This window comes from Astyanax mexicanus, chromosome 20 (assembly GCF_023375975.1).
Source record: "Astyanax mexicanus isolate ESR-SI-001 chromosome 20, AstMex3_surface, whole genome shotgun sequence".
NCBI lineage: Eukaryota > Metazoa > Chordata > Actinopteri > Characiformes > Acestrorhamphidae > Astyanax > Astyanax mexicanus.
The window spans coordinates 38,575,718-38,600,521 of record NC_064427.1 but is presented as its reverse complement, the minus strand read 5'-3'; the positions used below and the strand labels follow the sequence as shown (position 1 = coordinate 38,600,521).

Sequence of the window (24,804 nt, the reverse complement as noted above, 5' to 3'; positions counted from 1 at the left end):
GCGGCAGCGACGGAGGAGCAGGAGGCTCCGCCCCTAGCAACCAACCAGATCCCTGATTTAGGAGAACTCGCTTTCTGATTGGACGTACTGCACGCCAGTCATACTCTCTCGCTCGCCCTTGTCCTCGCCCCGCCTGCAGAGATGCTGTGGGATGCGGAGGCAGGTGCTCAGCACTGAGAGACAGACAGCACACAGAGAGACCCAATGAGAGAGAGACAACTTATAGAAAACGATTTAGATCCGAATTAAAACTAAAAAAAAAATATATATATATATTTAAAAATCTCATTATATATTTTTTTTGCAAACGGTAAGAGCAAGACGTTATGTTTTTGCTTTTGGATAAAAAATGACTTAGCATCTCATAATAATGACTTATCATCTCAAAATAATTATTTTGCATCTTAAGATAATGACTTTGCATCTCATAATAACTGAACATCTCAAAATAATGACTTAGCATTACATAATAATCACTTAAAATCTCAAAATAATTAATTTGTATCTCAATAAATGACTTAGCATCTAATTATAATCACTTAAAATCTCAAAATAATTACTTAACATCTGAAAATAATGACTTAGCATCTCAAAAAAAAGTGTATCTCAAAATAATGACTTAGCAACTCATAATAATCAGTTAACATCTCAAAATAATTAATTTGTATTCCAAAACAATGATTTAGCATCTCACAATAATCAATAAAACATTCAAAATAATTAATTTGTATCTCAAAACAATGACTTGGCATCTCATAATAATCACTTAACATCTTAAAAATAATTATTTTGTATCTCAAAACAGTGACTTAGCATCTCATAATAATCACTTAAAATCTCAAAGTAATCACTTAACATCTCAAAGTAATGTCTTATCATCTCAAATTTATTATTTTACGTCTCAAAATAATTAATTTGTTTCATAAAACAATGACTTAGCATCTCTAAATAATTACTTACCGTCTCAAAATAATGACTAGCACCATTTTTGGGTCCCGACCCACCAGTTGAGAATCACTGCTCCAGGAGAAATAAGGGCCATAATTAAGTATCATGTTATCAATCATGACCTTACAGTGGCAGAGGCTGGTCAAAGTGTGCAGACAAATGTTGGACAATTAATAATTTGTCTTTTTATAAAAAGAAGAAAGCACAGTTGTCATGTCCCTGCAGAAGAAAAACACCCCCATAGCATGATGCTGCCACCACCATGTTTCACTGTTGTGATTGTATTGGGCAGGTGATGAGCAGTGCCTGGTTTTCTCCACACATACCGCTTAGAATTAACGCCAAAAAAAGGTAAACCTGTGTCTCATCAGACAAGAGAATCTTATTTCCCTTAGTCTGGGATTCTTTCATGTGTTTTTTGGCAAACTCTATGTGGGCTTTTATATGTCTGGCACTGAGGAGAGGCTTTCTTCTGGCCACTCTTGACTGTGTTCTTTCAGTTCACTTTCAGAGTCCTTTCTGTCTTTTCTGTGTTACAGTGACATGGACCAACAATAATGACTGAACAAACAGTAATAAATGTCAATTCTGACCAATGTCTGGCAATCACTAGGGTTAAAAACTGCTAAAATGGATATATGCTACTCAGGAAAAAGTGCATAGTTTTTGAAGCATTTTCCATCTGTCATGAAAGGCATATGGGAAAATACTGTATGAAGAGTAAACTGATATTTCTCAACATGTCTCAGCATTCTGACTGTCTTTTTTGTAACAGAGGGACTTCTGTCTTCATTCTGATGACTCTAAAATGTTCACTGATATAAACACTTTTCTCTGGGACATTAACTAAAGATTGGGAGTGAGGTACAAACACCTGGTCATCCATTGTTTTAAAATCACTGTTGTGCAAATGTTAATGATGATTTCAGGAGTGCATCAAAGTGGCTGAGAAAAACTGTAAAAGCTGATGCTGAAGTTCCCTCTAGTGGCAAAAAAGAGACAAAGGGTCTTTTTGGCTGCCCGTTTTGTGTAATCTATGCCATGCTCTGGAAAAAATGAGACCATTTCAAAATGATGAGTTTCTTTTACCAAATTGAAAACCATGCAAAAAAATTGTGCAAAAAATGTTGAACAATACAGTGGCATGCAAAGTTTTTTTTTTTTTTTTTTTTTTGTGAATAAATACAATGGTGTGAAAAAAGTATTTGCCCCTATCAGATGTGAGCAATATAACCAGAAAAAAGGAGAGAAGTTTACTCAATCTTTGCATTGTGGGTCTGTTGTGTGTGCCACACTAAGCATGGAGAACAAAAAGAGGAGAAGAGAACTTTCTAAGGACTTGAGACCCAAAACTGTGGAAAACATAAAAACATCTTAAGGTTACAAATCCATCTCCAGAGATGTTGATGTTCCTTTATTCATGGTACACGCTGTAGCTAACCTACCTGGATGTGGATGAAAGGAAGAAAAGCTAATGAAAGGTTGAAATACAGTATAGTCCAGGTAAGGTGGATAAACAGCCACGATTAAGTTCTAAAAAAGTACAAGCTGTCTTGCAGGCTCAGGGTGCATCAGTGTTAGCGTGAACTAAAGCTTAGATCGAGCCCAAAATATTCAGCCCGACTCGGCCCGATCCCAAGCACGTTCTGTCCGAGCCCGCCCCACCCCACCCCATACACTGTTATTTTGAGCCTGAGGCCAATTTAAACCCGACATTTTTTAAATAAGTAGAGTGTTAAAACATTTTAGGAAAATGTGAATGAGCAAAATCTGTTCCGAATGATGTTAATTAACATTGCAGCACTGAAGAAGAATCGACCTATTATTTAAGAAAATGTTTATTAAGAACAGATTTTCGAAAGATTAAAACACAATGCAAACAATGATCACACGACTTAAATATCGGTAAATTAGGCTACAAGAATGATGTCTGTTGCTTTGCTATATTGTGATTATTATGCTATAGGTTTATATAAAATAAAAATAGCATTAAAACAGATGCCTACATTACCGATTATTTTATTGTGCCCGACCCGGCTCTAGGAAAGTGGTGGGAAATTGCGGCCCGGTTCGGGCAGGGAATCTAAACTCTAGCATGAACTATCTGTCGATATTTGAATGTAGGTAGTGTAATATGTGATATGTGTTTGGACATTATAAAATATAACTACTTGCAAAGAATCTGAGCATCTTTAAATGTTAATGCATATTCAGTTCAGCAGCTGATGCCCATAATGATCTGAATAATAAGCAAAATACACAGTACAGTGTAAAGTCCTTAGGCACCTGAGATAGCTGCATTTAAGAAGGTATTTATTTCGAAAGCCTTAATAATAATACATTTATTTTGAAAAAAATAATCACACCCAGATGCTTAGTGGAGACGACCAACAATGATGATAACCTTTAGTTTTCATTGCAGGAAATTGGTCAAGTTATGTTGCAATCAGTGCTCCTCCCTTTTCTCAATGTTCACTCTGATAAGCTATTCCAACAGGACATTACTCGTCCAAATACTGCTGCTGTCTCAAGAGCTCATTGGTTATGGGGTTTCAGAGGTGGAAAGTAACTAGTTACATTTACTCACATTACTGTAATTGAGTAGATTTCATGAGTAATTTGTAATTTTTTAAGTAGTTTTTAAAATAATATAGGTAATTTTACTTTTACTCAAGTACATTTTGACACAAGTAATTTACTTCACTACATTGGGAAACTCCCTGTTACTGAGTAAAAAATTACTCAAATTGTTTGAATTAAAACAAAAATTGAGTTTTGTTCTCCATGGCAGCGCAGCTGAACTTTTCCCAGCAGTGTTTATTACGGTTAGCGGGAGAGAGACGCTGTGTGAATCAGCTTTGCTCGGGGGAACCGGTGTTCTGTCGAGTTATGCTACCCATCGATATGTGCTTCTTTACAGCACAGTTTTATTTGTATGATTTCATGTTTTTAATGATAATTCCTTAAGTTTTTATTAGGAGCATTAAACAATCTGCTTAAATGTAAAAAAAAAAACATGTAAATAGCAGTTAAAGCAGAGCACTGGCAAGTTAAAAAATAATAATAAACTGTAAAACTATAAACATAAAGTTTATAGTCGCACATATGACCATAACCTTTTAACTTTTTAACAGTAAAGAAAAAAAATCAATCATAGAAACCTATGCCTCTTGCTCTTTCAAATGTTTTATGGGGTGATCTGAACAAATACTGCCTCAAAGGTCCAAATAATTTAATTTAATAATTATTTAATTTAAGATTTGTTTTTACTTTTTTACATCAAAAAATTAACTTAAAAAGTAACTATGTAACTTTTACTCAAAGTAAATGTTAAATTGAGTACTTTTTTTTACTTTTACTCGAGTAGATTTTTAAATGCGTACTTTTACTTTTACTTGAGTCGAATTTTAGCAAAGTAAAGATACATTTACTAAATTATGATTTTTCAGTACTTTTTCCACCTCTGGGGGGTTTATACTCGGGTTGGGTGGGCTGCTGTCGTTGGGACCTTAAGCAAGGTCCCTATCCTACACTGCTCCCCAGTCACTGCAGCAAAGGATGCCCACCGCTCTGGGCACACGTGCTCACAAAATCACTGTGTTTCTTCTGAATTTACTCACTAGTGTATGGCGTCATATCAATGTCAAAAGTGGGGGGCGCAAAAATAACAGGTTGTCAGGATGACCCAAGCAGGGAGACGAGGATTCGGACGTAAGTGCAGGTAAGGGAAGAATATTTATTAAATAAATAACAAAGGTAAACAAATAAACAAATAAATCAATAACCAAAACAAACAAGAGATACTACTAAAATAAACAAACTAAACAGGGCAGGGAAATATATACAAGGGAAAACAACAAGGAGCTAAACTAGACAAAGGATAAAAAAACTCTACAGGGCAAGGGAGGAAACAAGGGAAATTAAACAGGGAACTAGAAACAAACAGAGAAAAACACGGAATAAGGAACAAGGAAAACAAACTATTTTATTATTCTAATATGAGACGAATAGTTGTAAGTGATTTGCTTAGGTGCTTAAAACCTTTGCACAATGTACTGTGCACACTAGCTCTTGTTCATGTATAGGAAGTCAGCTATATATATATATATATATAGTGTTGTGCCAGTTCACAATTTTAATTCTGAACTAGTTCCAGTTCAGTTCATTTTACTTTTTTCGTGAGATATTCAAATAAATACTTTTTTTTCACACTACAAGCCAGAAATCACTATACTCTCTCTCTCTCTCTGTATCTCTGAATCTCTCTCTCTCTCTCTGTATCTCTGAATCTCTCTCTCTCTCTCTGTATCTCTGAATCTCTCTCTCTCTCTCTCTCTCTCTCTCTCTCTGTATCTCTGAATCTCTCTCTCTCTCTCTGTATCTCTGAATCTCTCTCTCTCTCTCTCTCTCTCTCTCTCTCTCTGTATCTCTGAATCTCTCTCTCTCTCTCTCTCTCTGTATCTCTGAATCTCTCTCTCTCTCTCTCTCTCTCTCTCTCTCTCTGTATCTCTGAATCTCTCTCTCTCTCTCTCTCTCTGTGTATCTCTGAATCTCTCTCTCTTTCTGTATCTCTGAATCTCTCTCTCTCTCTCTGTATCTCTGAATCTCTCTCTCTCTCTCTCTCTCTGTGTATCTCTGAATCTCTCTCTCTTTCTGTATCTCTGAATCTCTCTCTCTCTCTCTGTATCTCTGAATCTCTCTCTCTCTCTCTCTCTGTATCTCTGAATCTCTCTCTCTCTCTGTATCTCTGAATCTCTCTCTCTCTCTGTATCTCTGAATCTCTCTCTCTCTCTCTCTTTCTCTCTCTCTCTCTCTCTCTCTCTCTCTCTCTCACTTTACAACAACTTTAAAATGATTTACATTCATTAACTGTACAGTACATTCCAGATTGTTGATCTATCAAAAATGTATTCAAGAGTCCAACGCATAAATAATGCATGAGTAAAAAATAAAATCAATCGTTATGAAATAAACATTTTTAAAACAAGTTTTTGCTTGCAGGTAAAAAAAAAAGATTTAATAAGCTTGTAGATTTCTTTTTTTATCCAAGATTTCTGTTTCTGAGTTTCCAAAATACCATCATTTCCACGTGATTTCCTGATAATTTCCTCATGTGTCTCATGATTCTGCTGCATTAAACCATCCGCGTCTTCATGATCCAGACCGGTGTAGTTTAGACCATGGTCAGGAGGCCACCCAGTACAGCCCCGTATTTGGAACTGGAGTAGGCCTCTACATGATGAAGGACATCCACCCACTTGATTCTTCTGTGTTTGCAAGCTTTTGTTTTAACAGACTCTTCCAAACAGTCTCACCTCCATTGTGCCTACAGCCTTCACCTGGAAAGCTCGAGTCTTCTTTCTATGGTCCAGCAGGTGTGTTTGTGTGATGTGTTTATGGAGGCTGAAGGGATGAGCGGTCGTTATCTGACGCACTCATCCTGCTGAGATTGAAGAAGAAGAATCTAGAGCTACGCTGCTGAAGGACCTGCATTGTGGGCCGAGAAGCACAGCCCAACCTTCTCCTGCTGTATTCCGCAATACAGCCGCCGCCGTCCCCGGGATGCTGATGGACGCTAATGACAAGAAGGCCGCTGCGACCTCCACCCCACCTCATCACCCGTACCTAGGGTCCATGTCTGGCACGGATAGCCGGGGTAGGAAGACCTTGGAGTGGTAGAAGGTGTGTTTGGAACCCTCCATGTAGACGGTAGTGCTGGTGAGGCTCTTGCGGTCTCTTATTATGGAAGAGCTGCGCTGCCAGCGGCACAGCAACAGCTCCACCTGCTCCCTGAAGAAGCTGGTGGTCAGCGTATAGAGGATGGGGTTGAGGGCACTGTTGATGGGCAGGACAAAGATCACAACCCAGGAGTTTATGGTCCCTGCAAGGGCAAAAAGACATTCACGTTTAAGAAAAAGGCATAAGCATTGAAGGGCAAGGTTCACTTAAGATAATGTCCTAAATAGAAACAATGTTGACTGTATTTAAACCCAAGAAATTTCAGGTTTTGTCTGATCAATTAATCAACAATTTCATTTGTTAATAAATACTAGGCCTGCAAGACACAAGACAAAAAAGGATGAAAGCATTTTAGGGCTCATAATGAGATTAAGGGTCCTATTTTAGTGATCTATATAGGGCACTGGTCAATTGTGCATCGCACAGCTTGATTTAGAGTGTGTTGGTGTGTTTTTGGTATAGTGGGGGGCACAAATATTATATGATATATGATATGAAGTTCAACTTATATAGCGCCTTTCTAGAAACCCAAGGACGCTTTACAATTTACACGTTTTTTTTTTACACACAAGCACATTACATCCACACACCGGTGAGAAGCGGCAGCCAATAGCGCACAGCGTACTCTCAACCGGAAACAACCGTCCACCTGGAGGACTACATCAGGCACTACAGCATTTACCCAGGACAGAGTACCAATCCATATCTGGGCACACAGTCATTCATACATTTACATACACACTTACATACATACCACACACTTACACACACCGGATCAATTTAGAATATTCCATTTTTTCTGGGCAATTTAGAGTATCCAATTTACCTGATCTCCATGTTTTTGGACTGTGGGAGGAAATCGGAGTCCCCTGAGGAAACCCACGCAGACACAGGGAGAACATGGAAACTCCACCCAGATAGGGACTTGAACCCAAGACCCCAGCGCTGGGAGGCGAACGTGCTAACCACTAAGCCACCGTGCCGCCACAAAATATTACAAATATTACGCAGCTCAAAATGCGCAAAAGGCATGAATTAATTCTCTTAACTAATCATAGGTGTGCCTCTGGGGCGTGACATGAAATAAACCATCAATGTGGCCCTTGCCAGGTGGGCTCTAACTTTGGCGCATTGATATCTTAACAGCACAGCGCTTTTGCACGTCTCAGCAGAGGACACAGATCTCACACTGTGAAGGTACGTCAGCAGATAATTAAAGGGAACAGCAGTGTTATTTTATTCTTTATTTTGTATATTGTTGATGTAAAAGCTGAATTTGTGCACTGCAATGTGCGCGGAGCTCCTGCATGACTAAGATAGGATTGAAAAAGAGTAAAACTGTGTCTACTGGTCACTTTTAAGGATTCATTTAAGAGATTCATCAGCGAGCCTCACGTGCGTGCAGCCTCTCACTAAGACGCCATAACCAGAACTCAAGACAGGATTGGGTGGCTGACTGCTGACTGTTGTTATGTTTTAAATAAGTCAGTAGCGCACCTGTATTTCTCGCCGCCAAGAGAACCTGAACATACCTCACTTCCAGGCCACCACGCCGATCAGTAAAGATATATTCCCAAACTCTGTATCTATTTTAACAGTGTGGACGCAAGGTGTGAAAGTAGGTTGTTCACAAGGTGTACGATAGCAACGAGCATCACGATGCCCCTTGCACAGGGTGTACGATAAGGCCCGAAGTCTTTAAGGACCAAAGATGGGCAGTGTTTGTAACAACTGTGGGGAAAAAACTGTTAAAATGTTAATTATACCACAGTTAGGTGCGAATAAATTCAACATTAAAATCAGGTTAAAAAAAATACTGTTATTATTTTTCTTTTTGAATTCTTTTTGGTTTAAACCAGAGTCCGTAAAAAAGATGGACGCCGTGTCACAGTTCCCATTCATTCAATGAAAATGAAGCTAAAATCTTCCTCCATGTTGGCGATCCTGACACCCGAGTCTGAGCAGTAGAGACCAGAGGAGGGAGAAAGACTGTGGAGAGACCGCCTACTCATTTAAATAACCCCGCCCCTGAGGGCTGCCTCGAGGTCACAGGCTGCAGAGCGGAGCGGGGAGGAGCTGACGGTCTGTTATTGGTCCCGCCCATAACCAGCCCTTTTACAAAAAACACGCCTTTTTGAATAGAGCTTAATAATGTTTATAAAAACAAATCTGTGGGGATATAAAAATTTAACAGTATAAGCAGAGGTTACACTAGCTGCTGCATTTAAATAATGGAGGTAGAATTACAGTATATTAGAAAAAAACGTGATTGAAAGTTGTTCTGTTTTAACTTTGAAACCTATGGGGATGGGTGGGGTTACACAGCTTTCTGAAACCGAACAGCAGGGGGCGCCCGACCTGTGGTGGCTTCACTTCTGAGAGACGATGCTCTGTCCAGCTATACACACTATGGTTTAAACACAGTATCCTCTTCCACGCACTATGACCAGAACAAAATAATAATAAAATAATACTTTGTCCCTAAATCATGCAAAAAGGAGCTACTAGACACTGAAGTGCTAGATAAAAGGTTCACACTTTTAACAGTCATGTACAAAACAAGCTTATAGACAGTAGCAATTTGTTACATGCCTGGTATTTCCACCTCTAAGAGAGAGAGGATTTTAACCAGGAAGATTGGAATCCAGCAGAGGGCATCAGAGAACACGATAAAGAAGAAGCGATTGGCCACAGCCACGTCTTTGTGCAGGCGGCTGCGCAGGTCTGTGTTAACGCCTGTCTTGTAGATGGAGTAGAACATACTGGAGTAGCAGAACACGATGACCAGAAACGCCAGCAGGTTCAGCCCTGTAACACATGAAGCTGCGGTTAGATACACACATTAAACAGTCATGATTCGGTCTCTGGCATCTCTAATGCCTTTGATAAAACTTGAAATAATGATTAAAAAATACTGACAGCATACTTTCAATATTGTAATCGTACTTTTCTTTTTTTTTATAATTTTATTTCTGATTTTTCCCCAATTTGGATATCCAATTGTCCCACCCCTTTGTGCGTCCTCCTCCGACACGTGTGAAGTCAATCACCCCTTTTTTCGAGCTGCTGCGGATGAATTACTGCCTGAGCAGCATCACAGCGCGCTCGGAGGAAAGCACAGCGGCTAGGTTCCGATACATCCGCTCACAGACGCCTCATGCCGCCCAGCGCCACCTTAAGTGTGGTGGGGAGAAAGCACCATCTACCCACCCCAGAGGGAGCAGGGCCAATTGTGCTCCCTCTGAGCGCCGGCAGCTTGACGGCAAAGCTGCATGAGCGGGGGTTCGAACCTGCGACCTCCCGCTCATAGTGGCAGCACTTTAGACCGCTGGACCACTCGGCGCTAGGTAATCGTACTTTTCTAAAGGTTTGATTAAAAAAATCTTGCAACAACAATGGGTTGACTCGGAGTCGACCCGAGTAGGATGGGTTCCTCGGACTGAGTCTTGGTTCCTTCCAAGGTTTCTTCCTCTTAAAGGGAGTTTTTCCTTGCCACTGTGTCACCATAAAATCAGCATCTCTGTGGTGCTGCTCATAAGAGGCGTGGACCTGTTTTTCCTGTAAAGCGGCTTTGTGACAACCTTTGTTGTAAAAAGCGCTATATAAATAAAATTGAATTGAATTGAATTGAACAACAAGGTCTTTCCAAGTGTGGCATACACACCTCATTACACGTGGTATAATGGGGAGAAAAAACGTGATTGGTTAATATTTTTCACATGCATAGGCATGTCACTGAGTATTATATTAGCAAAAGAAGAGGTTAACAAAAATTATTTAAAAAAATATTTAAAATCATATATGATGTAATGAATCATATGATCATATGCAATGACAAGGTGAAAAATGTCAGGTTCAGTTTAAATAATTAATATTTTCTAGTGCGTTTTTTTTTTCTACGTATTAATGCAATTCACTCTTATAAGCTTTCACTTCATAATCCTTTCATATAGTAGGTGGCCTGATTATTTTATCTCTCATTTACAGTAAAAGAACTGAGATTTTTACAATTTGGTTTGGGTTGAGAAGTGTATAAACGTGTTCCTGTCTACCTTTAATATAGTCTTCAATATGTAAATTTAGAATGTAAAAAATGATAAAAAGCAAAAAAGAGACATTGAATTTTTTTTATCTAATACTGTAATTCTTCATAAATATCATATTACAATTATCAAGTAGTGCTACCCTTTAAACAAAAAAAAAAAATCTGTTTTTGCAAATGAATGCTTCAAAAACAATGCTGAACAATGAATCCTTTCACATTGCCCCCTCTGAATATTTATATCTCGGCACACTGAAAGCACAACAGAATAATAAAAGATTAAAAAGCGAAGAAACCTAGGAATATTCCAGTGGAGTATCCTTTAGCGGTGGGCTTCTCCAGCCTGTCTGAGTGCAGAGGGAAGCACACTCCATTCCGACCGTAGTAGTTGCCGAACAGGTCGTCACTGAGCAAAGGCACAGCGGCTATAAGAAATCCCAGCAGCCAGATGGAGACGAGCACCAGGCCGGTCTGCAGCTTCCCCGGCCGCAGGTAGCTGAAGGGGAACACGATGACCAGGAACTTTTCCAGGGTTAGATATGCAAGCAGGAGCACGGACACCTCAGAGGACAGCATGGCCAGGAAGCCGATGGTGCGGCACTCCACGCTCTCCATCCAGAGCAGCGCATTCCTGTTGTACTCGCCACGAAACTTCACATCAAACACTCCCAGAAAGAACAGGTAGACCCCCATCAGGCAGTCTGCACCTGCAGGAAGACAAGAATCAAATCCTTCTTAGAGAATAGATGTATGTTTTTAGTCTTTAGCAGTAGAGTTTTAATATTCGCATTAAAGCAGCAGTACCTATTATGTTACGGTATAGTGGAGGAAGCGGACTCAAATCTTTTAATTATTTATTATTTATTTATTTATTTATTTATTCATTCATTAATTTATCAATATATTAGATGTTACTTGTGTGTTTGTGTAGATGGTTTGTTGTATTTTGGATGGAGTGGTTAAACCTGGGTTTGAACTCCCAACCTTTGGAACGGCAGGCGGCTTTGGAAGAGGGCCTTAAGTGTGGAAAAAAGTGCGGGAAAATCAAACAAAGGACCTGCTGCCACATGTCATGGCTCAAACAAAGGAAATTAAATCAAACTTCAACTTAGGAAATGCTTCTTGAAAACCAGAACAGAAAAACACAGAGATCTTTTCCCTCTCTTTTTTTGTTGCTTCTTTTAAGATCTCTTTTTTTTTTCTTTTTTGTGAGCCTTTGTTTCTTTTAAGATCTTTTCTTTTTGTGGCTTCTTTTAAGATTTCTTTTCTTTCTAATCTTCTTTTTCTTTACCCACTGTTATCGGTCACCCCTCTACAAAGGTGTGCCAGTGAACTGAGGTTTGGCTGGGGTTTTTAAGCTGTGTTCACAGCTGAGCCTGATCTGCACTAATTAGTGCTGGGGATTCTGGGAGACTGCGAGACAGCCGCATCCATCAGGCTGTGAGGATGCTGAACTCTCTTCCTGCTCAACCCCCCATCCCAATCCTGCCCCCAGCACACACTCACTCAGCATCCTGACCCCCCCACACCCCCACTAATACAGTACTGAAACTCTGCACTACAATACACAAAGTACTGGTCCCTTCCAATGGACCTGCACTACTGATATACTTGCACTGTCAATACTCACTTTAATTCCCCAAAAACTGTGAACTTTTAAGAACTTTAGCACTCATTCACTTTACCAGCCTTAAGCTACATAACATATTTGTATTACTGTTATATACTATTTATCCTGTCATTCCATCTCAATCACCATCAATATGGCACTATTGTCTTCCGTCTTACGTATGTTTATTGTGTCTTGTTGTATTGTACATATAGTGACTCCCACTCTTTTATATAATATATCTATTTTTATTCTTATATTTATATATCTATTTCTCCCCCACACTACTGCACCTTGTTTCTGTCTCATGTATGTCTATTGTGTCCCTGCTGTATTGTACACATAGTGTCTCCCATTCTCTCTTTCTTTTATTATATCTATTATCTGTACCTGCTGTAAAAATTGGGAAGGAGAGTAACGTAATTTCAATTCTCTGTATGTCCTGTACATATGCAGTATTGACAATAAAACTACTTGACTTGACTACTTGACTTCTGGGACATGGAGTTTTTTGCCCCAGATCCACCAGCTCTTCCACTGCAGTGTCCAGGCCCTCTGGTGGTGGTTGGCGGCACATGCCACTTTCTTACATATTAACAATCTTCACAACTTAAAGCAGTTTTTTGGGTGAGTTTGGGTGGGGATGAAATATTGTAATGCATTGTCATCAGTGTCATGGCACAACCATACCTGCAACAGCTAATATCGTCATTCTAAACAGTGAATAGTGAGTGGTCTCAAGGATTCAAGGGTTCAAGGAGATTTTATTGTCATTCGCATCACATGTGCACATGTACACGAAGTGGAACGAAATTGTGATCTCACGATCCAGTTTACACCCAACAGCTGTTGTTAAAATAGATATATAGATAAAATAAGACAACAAAATGAAAGAATACGGTCCCACTTTATAATAAGTGTCCCTAAGTACAATGTAGTTGCACGGTAACTATCCATGTAACTACAGTGTAACTACTGATGAAGTACACATTGTTACAGATTGACTACAGAGGTACAGGTTATGTAATTACACATGTGTATTAAGGTTAATTTTGGGTTAATTCAGGGTGAGTGTACTTACACATGTGTAATAGTACACTTAGTACACTTGCTCTATTACTTGTGTAAGTACACTCACCCTGGTACACATGTGTACTTACACAAATCAAAATTAACCTTAACACACATGTGTAATTACATAACCTGCACCTCTGTAGTTAATCTGTAACAATGTGTACTTCATCAGTAGTTACACTGTAGTTACATAGATTGTTACTGTGTAACTAGATAGTACTTAGGGACACTTATTATAAAGTGGGACCAAGAATACAATAAAAATAGAATACAACAGTACAAGATAAAGTGTCTCAGTACGGTTTAACGTGACAGTGTTTTGTTAGGTGGAGTTTAAGAGTCTTACAGCTTCTGGAATGAAGCTGTTTCTCAGTTTTGAGATGTCAACTTTGGGAAAAATTATAAAAATATATTCAGAAGAAAAAAGTTCTCTTTCACATGTTTTGTTCAATGACCCTCTAACGATCCCCAAAGCCTCCTAAACTTACAGACTACCATTTTAAGTGCAATTACACATAACATGTTACTGCTTACTTCATTTGGTGAGGAATTAAATGCAATTACATTTATTTTACAGTGCATATGTAATTCATATGTTACTAAATGTGCTGTGATAATCTTTGATTAATGCTTTAAATTCATAGATTTCCTTCATTTCATTAAATAAACCTTGCTTGGTCTTGCTGCTTGCTCCAAAGCTAAAGTGTATTTCACACTGGCTCGATAAACATGCTGATCGTTAAACCCCTAATGCCAGACTGGAGGGCTGGTGTGAGATGATTTGTGGACTTTGTTGTCAGTACTACACACATCATTTGGACACGGACGTCCCATATTAGTCGGTCTATTACTTCCTAGACATTTTCAAGGGTGGCTGCCAAACGGATGCTGGCACTTGTCACTTTCTGTATGATTTGTGGTTAAAAACAAGCACTGAAAAACTGCCAGTTTAGATATGGATTACTCTGCTGTAACAGGGGCATACTTAACATTTATGAGATGTGAGTGTTGGCAGCTCAGCATTGGCCTGAGTCACAGATACAGTAACAGGGTTGAGTATTAACATATTGGCCTAAATATACAGTTTAATATGCATTATTAAATGTGACTTCAGGGAGAAATGCACCATTTGAGACAGCACTTTCATCCATAAAGCTGACACTTCTCTCGGTTTCTCATAAATTCACATTGATATATGCATTAAAAATGTAATTTGGTTTAACTAAAACGCTAATGAAATCTCCTGTGCACCCATAACCGCTACTATAAATACAGCTCTGGAAAAAAATAAGAGACCAATTCAGTTTCTGAATTAGTTTCTCTGATTTTGCTATTTTGATTTCCTCTGCAGCAATGCTGGTAGCACTCATGCATCAATTTTTTAACCTCTTAAGCTCCAAGCCTATTATTACCATTTTCTGCCTGAAATTACATACTCACATTTGAAGGCTTATCACTCTAATATTAAATAATTTAGAGTAAAATCTATGAATTAATATCACTTAGAAGCCTTTAAACAATTCATTTAAGACACTTTAATTATACAATTGAACATGTAATGGCCAGAATATGGTAAAAACCAGGAATTTTTTTAGGCGCTTTTCAGATGTTCTATTTTATTTTTTTTATTTTCAGACATATAAAATGAACTATTTATATGGAAGAATGGTTTTGGCAGCTCTACATTTTGCTATAATATGTTTACAATCATCATATAAAATGATTAATTGATTTTACTGGTTAGAAGTTATAGTGATCTGAACCAGTAATGGTATTTTCTTTCTCCAAAGAACTGGAAACTTTATAATAATAAAAACTACCACATTTATAACTCATTCTGCAGTAAACTCTGGGTTTTTGTGTGGTCTATTCATATAGAAACAGAAATCCGCACTGTCTCTTTAAGAGCGGTGGTTCTACAGAGTGGAAAGTCTATTAGAGAAAGTTTCTGTGGCCAAGCATCTCCCTTCCTTCCGCCTTTCAGCATTCGGCACCTGATTGGCTGACAGACCTCATTTGCATACCCTCATGTCCAGTAGGCTCCACCCTGTCTGGCTGTGGGCCAGACTGAGAGCAGCATCGAATAAAAGGCTTTTAATTAGGAGTTAAAGTTTAGATACTGTCTCACATTATTCTCAGCGCGGGGTGGACATAACTGCGGATTATAGGAGACTGGATTCTCTAATGTGTGGACTCGTTTTGAAGGTAAGAGAGCGGGGGAGCCGCTGGTGGAGGTTGGGGGGTGGGGGGAGTGATCTGCTGTGACCCTGCAGGTAAACACAAACAGCTTTTATCTCTATTCTATTCTATTATATCTATACAGAGCACAGTTTCGGAATCCGGAGAGGCAGACGGTTCGAATGGTGTATAACATGGCCGCATTCCATCAAATATGGACGTACAAAAAACAGATATGATAATTATGATTTCATATTTTCATAACCAAGGCATATTTCGCTCCAAATGTTTATTTTCTGAAAGGAGATACTGATAAATAGGCTAGATAACCGAAAAGCAGAGACTCTAAGCTTTAAAATGGTATATTGGGTGTCTATATTGAACCTATGACTATTCATAAACACAGCCAGATCCCAAAATTCACTTTTTCTTGTTCTTTGTGGAATACTATAGGTTATAGAGTTGTATATGGATGCTGCATCTGAAACTGTTTCTCAGCCTCCCCTGTCTGCAGTAGCTAGTCAAAGAAAAGCCTCAAAAATATGAGCTGATCAGAGAGACGTTAGGGTGTCTACATCAATCAGATGAAAGCGTTTTCCTGGCCTCGCCCACCTTGGCTCGGCACCGCCCACAGGCCGAGCTAAAGCCACGCAGCACAGCTGGCTCGTCTTTTAAATATCAGTGTAATATGCTTTGCCCAGTAACTCAGAGCTAAGAAACAATTGGTTAGAATTTGTCTATGGAACACCACCAGCAGTGTACAATGCTTCTATAGTGGTGTGTTGCAAACGCTGCCTACAGCAGTGGTTGATATTAAAACCTGAATCTGTACTGACACAATGATCAATCACCATCTCACAGCCTGTAAGTAAAAAAGCAACTTTTACACCTAAAGGTTTTGTTACTAAATGGTATGTTCATATTCTCCATATTAGCATGTTAGCATACATCATACATGTATTTTTTTTGTTTACATTACTGATTTACTTCTTTACTTGCTGTTTACTTAGTGCTTTGTGTATCTTCCAGAGCTAAATCTAATAAACATAATGGGAACCTACGCTAAGCTAATGCCTTTAAATGTAAATGAAGCTCAAGCTGCGAACCGGAATATGGATCGGTAAGTGCATCGGCCGTAGTCACCCGATACCTGATATGTTAAATTACTTCAATATTGGGCCGATACCCGATATTGTATCGGATCGTTTCCATCACTAGTACCAATATTCTTCTCTAGCGGTCCTATTCTATGCAGCGCTCCATAGTGGCCATAGTGTTATAGCGGTATTTGAAAAATGCAAAAAAAAAAAAAAGAAGCTATTTTTACAGAGTGACTCTGTGAGAAAATTAATGGTCTATTCATGCTTCCCAAATATTCTACAGATTTAACTCATATAGCAGTGACATTTGGCCAGAGCAATCATCTCAACTCCCCTGTCTGAGGGGCCAGATGCTAAAATGATGAACATATTGTCGGCAGACGAGGTGAGGGAACAATGGGCCTGCCTCACAATGCGAAGTTGTAGCCCCCCCACAACTTGTCCCCAGCTGAGTTTGATGGGACTGATTAGCCCAGCTGGGCACAAGCGAGCGGGGGCATTTCGTATTGTGGGGGCAGGTCCATTGTTCCCTCACCTCGTCTGCCGACAATATGTTCATCCTCTACCAAGAGAACTGCTCAGGAGTTTAACCGGACTGACTTCTCATTTCTTTGATCAAAAAAAAAAAACAATGCTATCATGCAGAACTGCTGAAATTTTGTTTTGGTGTGCTTGAGGGCAGTTTTCTAAATAAAGGTAAATAAATGTCTTGAGTTCACTCAATCCCTGTGTTTGTGTGTCTCTCTCCTGCCTTTGCAACTCAACTACCAGGCCACTGTGGCCACGCCCCAGTGGCGCACCACAATATATTTACTACGCATTTGGCGTGTAATGATTTCCTGCTTCGAGAATAGTACAGTGTACTGTCTTTTATTTTGTGATGCGAGCCTATGAATTTATCAGTCACTACCTGTGTTAGTCTGTAAGCATTTTTACTGAAGAAAATGTTTTAAAAAATGTTTAATCTATAATTATGACTTGCTGGCAAGCTAAAGCATTTTAGCAGGTATTGTCTGCACACTTCAGAACCCACAAACTGAACAGCTCTCAAAACCATGTGTGGAGGGGGTGGGACCTGCCAACTAGAGTCGCATGATGCATCGAATGTTGATGCTTTTTCAATTCTACTTCGTCACAAATGATTCAGTTCCTTAGCGTTCAGCGCTTTCAATACTGTATATAGCCCAGTTACTAGGTTCAAAGGAGTCAAATTATCGCAAATTGATTCATTTCATAAGAAAACTGATTCACATCGCGTCCGGAGGGTATTCTGAACAAAGGCATCAATTCACTTTTATTAATTTGACTTGGTTAAACGACACACGCACACGCAAGCCAGCAGCACCACAAACCCAGTTCACAAACAATGTTAAAAATCCTTTCAGAGCAAAGGAGCAAACACCAACAACTTGGCTAAGTTGACAAGCACCCTGATCTCTACAGAGAGCTGAACAGAGCCCTTTGAAGAGCACACACAAGTGCATTTAATGTAAAAGACTAAACAGAGGTCTAGTTCAATACATCTGCATGGACCAAGTGCTTGTAAATACAGTTGAGAAATCCAGGTTTAGAAATCTGATACAACTGTTAGACAGAAAGTATGACCATTTTATTGTTGTGTTTTATTCTCTTCTTCTAAGTATCGTTTAGGTATCGAGAATCGTGATACTACAGTTGGTATCGGTATCGAAGTCAAAATTCTAGCATGGCATGTAATGATTTCCTGCTTTGAGAATAGTCCAGTATACTGTCTTTCTTTGTGATGAGCACCTATGAACTGATCAGTCACTATCTGTTTTAATAGGTGTGGCTGGCGGGAACTTCAGCACGCACAACTGGACAGCTTTCAAAACCATGTGTGGAGAGGGTGGGACCTGCCAAATATCGTTACACCTGACCACGCCCCTATCCCCAGGGGCACACCACAATAAAATCACTTCAAATTTGGCATTAAATGAATTCCTGCTTTGAAAATAGTCCAGTGTACTGTGTTTGCTTGTGATAATCATCTATGAATTTATCAGTCACTACCTGTGTTAGTGTTTAAGCATTTTTACTGCAGAAACAGTTTAGAAAAATGTTTTATCTAAGCAAAATGCTAAAGCATTTTAACAGGTGTGGCCACTCTCCGCCATACTGAACAAACATCAGCATCCACAACTGGACAGCTCTCAAAACCATGTGTGGATGGGGCTGGGACCTGCCAACCACACATGTCTGGCCGTGGCTAATTGGCACGCCAAGGAGAGCCAATCAGACAGCGTGAAGAGCTCCATTCTCTTTGAGGAGTGCATTCTACTCCAGAGGCTAATGTAAATGTTTCTCTCCTCTTTTGCTTCCAGGTTACTAATCCGCAGTGTGGGCTGCTGAACTGGGACTGAAGCTGCTCTCAGGATGGTTGAGTATTGGCTACGGTTGGCTCGTCCCTGGACTCTTAGAAGTCACAGCACTTTTTTTGGTTGAGCTGAACTGTGTCTGCTGTATTGGCTGTGAAAGACATTGAAGAGTCCCTTCAGGTAGTTTTCGTTTCTGCAACTTGTGTCCGCCTCTGGTTCTGGTCCTTTCCGGCCCAGGCCCTGCCCACACAGGTTAAATAAAGGGCACCGATTCATCCCGCTGATTTGAAGTACTTTACTCTAACTTTTGACACTCATAGACTGGAAAAATATTGAATAATTTGTGATGGAGATTGGGTGTAGTAATGGGGTGTTGAGGAAATGGGGTGGAGTAATAGGGCAATAGAAGATGTGGGCAGGTTTTCTCAGGCACCTATTACACATGCTGATGCCACCTCTTAAATACTATATTGCATATTAGACAAGCAGTGGGCCCTATTTTGGCAATCTATAGTGCACAGGTCATTTGCCCTTTGCACTAATGTTTATTGTTTATGTAAAAGCTGGGGTTCAAAAAATGGAAACAGCACACCAAAACATCAATCTCTCCTTTATATTTGACAATATTTGATTAACTTAACAGATCCTTGCTCATCTTAAGTTTATTTAACTGAACTGAGTTATATATCTGTAGCAAGACAGAGGCAATGCTGTGCGCTCTACTTGTGCGCTCCGCTGTGCATCTCCAGCATTTTTAGAGGGCTTGACGAGACTTTAATGAATAAATTAGTATATTTTAGATTTTAATAAATGCGACCTGGCCTATAGCTGCTTTATTAAGCTACAGTTATTTAGTCTGTGTACTGAACATAAATATAAATCCTTATAACTGTCAGAAATAAATATAACTAAAAATAACTTAAAGTTACTGTGCACTTTTTAAGTATATTTAATTTTTATAGTTGATGGCTGAAGGCTTGGGGTTAAGATGTTTTTTTGCTGTGGTAAGGAAGTGATGGTTTGTGGTATTGTGCTTGGGGTGTGCAGTGCTCAAGATGATCCAGACGTGGTTGAACGGCTGACTGTTGACTGTTGTCCTGGTTTTAATCAGTCGGTAGCGCACCTGATAGAAACACACCAGATATTTACCTGAACACACGTCACTTCCAGACCACCCCACCCATCTGCGTTAATATATTCTATATATATATATTAGTCCAATGCTATTTTAACGATGAGTGTGCAAGACGTGAAAATAGACTATTGATGGGGTGTAAGATACCAAAGAGCTTCGCAACGCACCTTTCGCAGGGTGTACGATAGAGCCCAGTTTCTTACAAAAGTGAGTAGAACTTTGACATTTTTGTAAATATTTTGTTATAGCTTTTTTAATGGGACAGCACTGAAGATATGACACTTTGATTAAATGTGAAGTAGTCAGTGTACAGCATGTATGACAGCATCGACCAAATAAGTTTAGTTCATGTAATATCCTGTTTGATTTTTAAAAATTAAAACAGCATCATATCTGTCTAAAGGGGGGTATAAAAAAGCTCCATGTTTAAGCCACATCTCAGTCAAATCTGTTCTGAATTTCATAGAAATCAAACTTTGAGTCATTGTGCACCTCTGCTCTCACAGACTCCTGGGGTACTACATGTTTTTTTCTCAGTACAGCTTTATCTGGATGCATGCACATGGTTAACCATGGGTTCCAAGCTGCCACAGGCTCTTTCCCCCGTTGTTAGCGGCCATATTCACAAAAAACATCAACTGGCTAAACCAGAGACTGTAAAAAAAAGATGGACGCCGCGTTGTCGTCCCCATTCATTCAATGGAAATGAAGCCAAAGTCTTCCACTATGTTGGCGATCCTGAAACCCGAGTCTGTGCTGTGTTTTTATACTGTGTTCTTATGCTGATCAGAAGATCCTTCTTCACTTTTATGAATTATAAACTTGGAATTGGCATAAAAAATGGTGGACACAAGGGGCCCTATTTTAGAGATCTATAGGCGAGCAGTCACCTATGCAGCACAGCTTGATTTAGGGTGTGTCAGTGTGTCTTTGCTATTATAACGACGGGAAAAGTATGCCTTGCACAGGTCAAAACGCATAAAGGGCATGTTCTAATTCTCTTATTTAATGTAATTAATCATGTGTGTTTTGGGTGTAGCGTGCAATAAACCAATCAGCCTGTGCTCTGACTTCTGATGAATTGCTGTTTTAACGGTGCAGCTACCTGGACGTGTCCAATGCTTCTTAGCAGAGAAAACTGACTTGCTTGTTCATGCTGCCAGGATAGCAACATTCCAAAAATTTAACAGAACACACCGTATTTCGAGACCACCACACCCATCTGCGTAGATATGTAAAACTCTGGAAGAATAGGTATAGGTTTATAGGTTTATGTTTGAGTAAAATGAACATTGTTATTTTATTCTGTAATCTACAGACGACATTTCTACCAAATTCCAAATAAAAATACTGTCATTTAGAGCAATTATTTACAGAACATGAGAAATGGCTGAAATAACAAAAAACAGTTCAGAATTCAGAGTTCAGAAATCAATATTTGGTGGAATAACCCTGGTTTTTAATCACACTTTTCATGCATCTTGGCATCATGTTCTCCTCCACCAGTCTTACACACTGCTTTTGGATAACTTTATGCTGCTTTACTCCTGGTGCAAAAATTCAAGCAGTTCAGTTTGGTGGTTTGATGGTTTGTGATCATCCATCTTCCTCTTGATTATATTCCAGAGGTTTTCAATTTGGTAAAATCAAAGAAACTCATCATTTTTAAATGGTCTCTGTATTTATAAGCACTGTTGCTATTTAAACAATGCAGTTAGAAGGTGTAAAAATAGGCTGCTGGTGGGGTGTAAGATAGCAGTAAGTGTCACAGCGCACCTTGCGCTGGCCCAAGGTTCGTAATCATCTGATATTTTGGTGAACTGCAATCGCACAGTAGTAATTTGCTACAGATCAAACGATTAATAGCATTGTTTTAAATCATATTAAATGCACATATAGTATATATTTGATTAATGTGCATAAACAAACATTTACAGCTGCTGCACTTTGAAAAATTAAGAATTATATATATATATATATATATATATATATATATATATTATTTAGTGCAGACTCTTCTTCTCAGTCTTCTTCTCTTTCATCTTGAAAGGCTGAAGATCACCTTAACTCAGGAATTATTTTTTTCATACGTCCCACTAGAAATTATGACCTGATGGAGTTTTAATGTTCAAATTCGTAGTCTGAAAGTCATATGTACCATAACTGTGACAGCATCCAATCTCTCGCTTCAACTTGTTCAATATTTACTAGAGCTGTAAGAAAATATTGATATATGGTAATTGGTATTTTGCAATAGTCTATCGACACACAAAAATGGAGTATGGATTTGTAATTATTACTTTACATGTAAAGTGTCACGCCTGGCATGCCTGAAAGCACTCCCTCATGTGATCACGTGACTTTGCAAACAGCACTTCCAGGAAGTAAATCACCAGAATATTGATCTCACCTGTTCTGCACCCCATATGTACACTTTCTCTCCATTCACTCCCCTCAAAGTATTGTAGGTTTTCCCTCTTTACAAAAGTGTTACTCATTGCCTGTGTTTGATCTCAGGTTATGGCCTTTTTTCTGTTTCTTTGACTCTCTCAATTTCTGCCTGCCCTTCCCTACTTCTTTTTGTGTATGACCCCTGGACTGCCATGTATGGTATGTTTTCTCTCTCTTGCTGCTGTTTACTGGTATTGACGCTGCTCGTTTTGACTACCCCTTGTATCATTACTTTATTTACTAAAATATTAATTTCTTATCTGTGCATTCTGTCCAGCCATGAGATTAAGATGATGTGCATCAATAATGGTATAATGATATGTTGTTATAACGGTGTGTGTTTTTTTTTTTTTTTACAAAAAAATCTCAATATATCATTTTGCTTACATTATTACAACATATATAAATCATAACTGCTGTATTGTGATACGTATTGGTTCTTGCCAATACCTAATAATGTCAGCCCTAATACTCACACCATGTGCTTGTTCTCCATTACGCATTCCTTCCCACACCAATCTAACTGCCATACTACTACTAACAATGGAAATAATCTTAAAGACCTCATTCTGCTAAAATCCATTTTTTCATGTTCTTTGTGAAATACTATAGGTCTCTCTGAGTTAAACATTATATTATATGCATGCTGCATATAAAACTGTTTCTCAATCTCCCTTATCTGCAGCGGCTAGTAAAAGAAAAGAGCTATTAAGAGCTATAGCTAAGGTGCAGCTTACAGCTTTGTTTACGGAGCTAGTTATTGTTAGCTATTATGTGTAAGTAACTGTAGGTTTAAATCGGATCTCCGGTGGATTTTATGTTTTACAGAGACCTTAAATAAATATTAGGAAAGCATGATTTGATAAGGTAGCTCAATTCAACAGAGCATCGGTCAAAGAGGGCGTGTTTTATGATTTAAATATAGAGTTTTATGATATAGAGCGCCCTGGTGAAACTGCCCAAGCACCGAATCACCAAGTCTGAGGTAAGAGTTTAGTAGCCTTAGTTTAGCTGAAACGTTACCACGACTAGACATTTTAAAATGAATGAAAAAACGATGGAATGAGACCTTTAACCTCGAAGTGCTAACGCATGGTTTATTAAGTGATATACATGAATTCAAAAGCTCTTCTTACCAACCTTTACTTCAAATTGAGCAAGATTTCCCCCATGTCCACTGATGCTGCGGCTCCTACCACTCAACACCGCTTTCTGTTCAGGCAAATCTCCATTTCATCATTTTAAATAGAATTCAACTTCCAATTTTACCATGCTAATGGAATGTGACGCAGTGGATTTCGATTGCAATTGAAACATAACACTCTGCCAGTCGAGTGTGTGAGTGTGAGGCAGTGTGTGAGACATTGAGATCATCTGGCCATGCTCTTGAGTACTGTACGTAGGTTCGTGTGTTTGAGGGAAACTCACAGCACAGGACTTTGATGCACGCTGCATGGAGGCTGTTCTCCGCTCGGATACACGACCGCATTCCAATGACGAAGAGGTTTCCGAAGCAGGTGATGAAGGCCATGACCCACACCGATACCCTCAGCACCATGTTGGCCAGCAGGTCCTCGAACGATGAGATCCCATCCGTGTTGGGCTTGCACTTTCGGACGTGGGGCGCATAGGAGCAGTACTGAAAATCTTTAAAATATCTGGAACACATTGGAGTGGGGATGAATAGAAGCTCCATGGTATATTATCTTCTTTATCTTCCTATTTTCTTCCTATTTTAAGCATTTTAAAACCCCACCCACTTAAAAACTTAAAACCCCATCACATGATGCTACCAGTGCTGATAAAAAGGCTACCATGTGCTTCCTCGAGACATCTAAAGCATCCCTGTATTACCTTTAAAATTCTAAATCACAACTCTAAATCATTGGGCAGCTCAACAGCCTTGTGGAATATTAATATATAAATAAGATTATTACTTATTAAATGACTTTAAAAGATTTGTGATATGATTTGTGTTCCTGCAATTAATCCAAATACATTTACCCCTACATAAATCAACATTCAACTGTATTAATTTTCAGTAATCATCCGATATATACAGATATACTGTATATACACTTTTCTAGAATGATTAAAAAAGCAATTCCTACAACGTACAGAATTACAAAAATACAGATTTTTCTGTATAGCTAAATATTGCCTGTACAAATTCTTTATACCTATACACTGCT

The 24,804-nt window shown here is 39.0% G+C and overlaps 1 protein-coding gene across 1 annotated transcript in view; it reads right to left on the bottom strand.

Annotated features, from left to right (window-relative positions):
- Window positions 1-4,173: 4,173 nt before the first annotated feature.
- The window catches only part of rxfp2a (relaxin family peptide receptor 2a), a 159,265-nt gene continuing 138,634 nt past the window's right edge, over window positions 4,174-24,804 (bottom strand). Inside the window, exons 15-18 of the mRNA XM_049468936.1 lie at window positions 24,041-24,270; window positions 11,026-11,436; window positions 9,280-9,495; window positions 4,174-6,829 (exon numbers count right to left, since the gene is read on the bottom strand). Of these exons, the coding sequence (XP_049324893.1) occupies window positions 6,564-6,829; window positions 9,280-9,495; window positions 11,026-11,436; window positions 24,041-24,270 (1,123 nt within the window). The 3' untranslated portion in view covers window positions 4,174-6,563. The remainder of the gene's footprint in view (window positions 6,830-9,279; window positions 9,496-11,025; window positions 11,437-24,040; window positions 24,271-24,804) is intronic.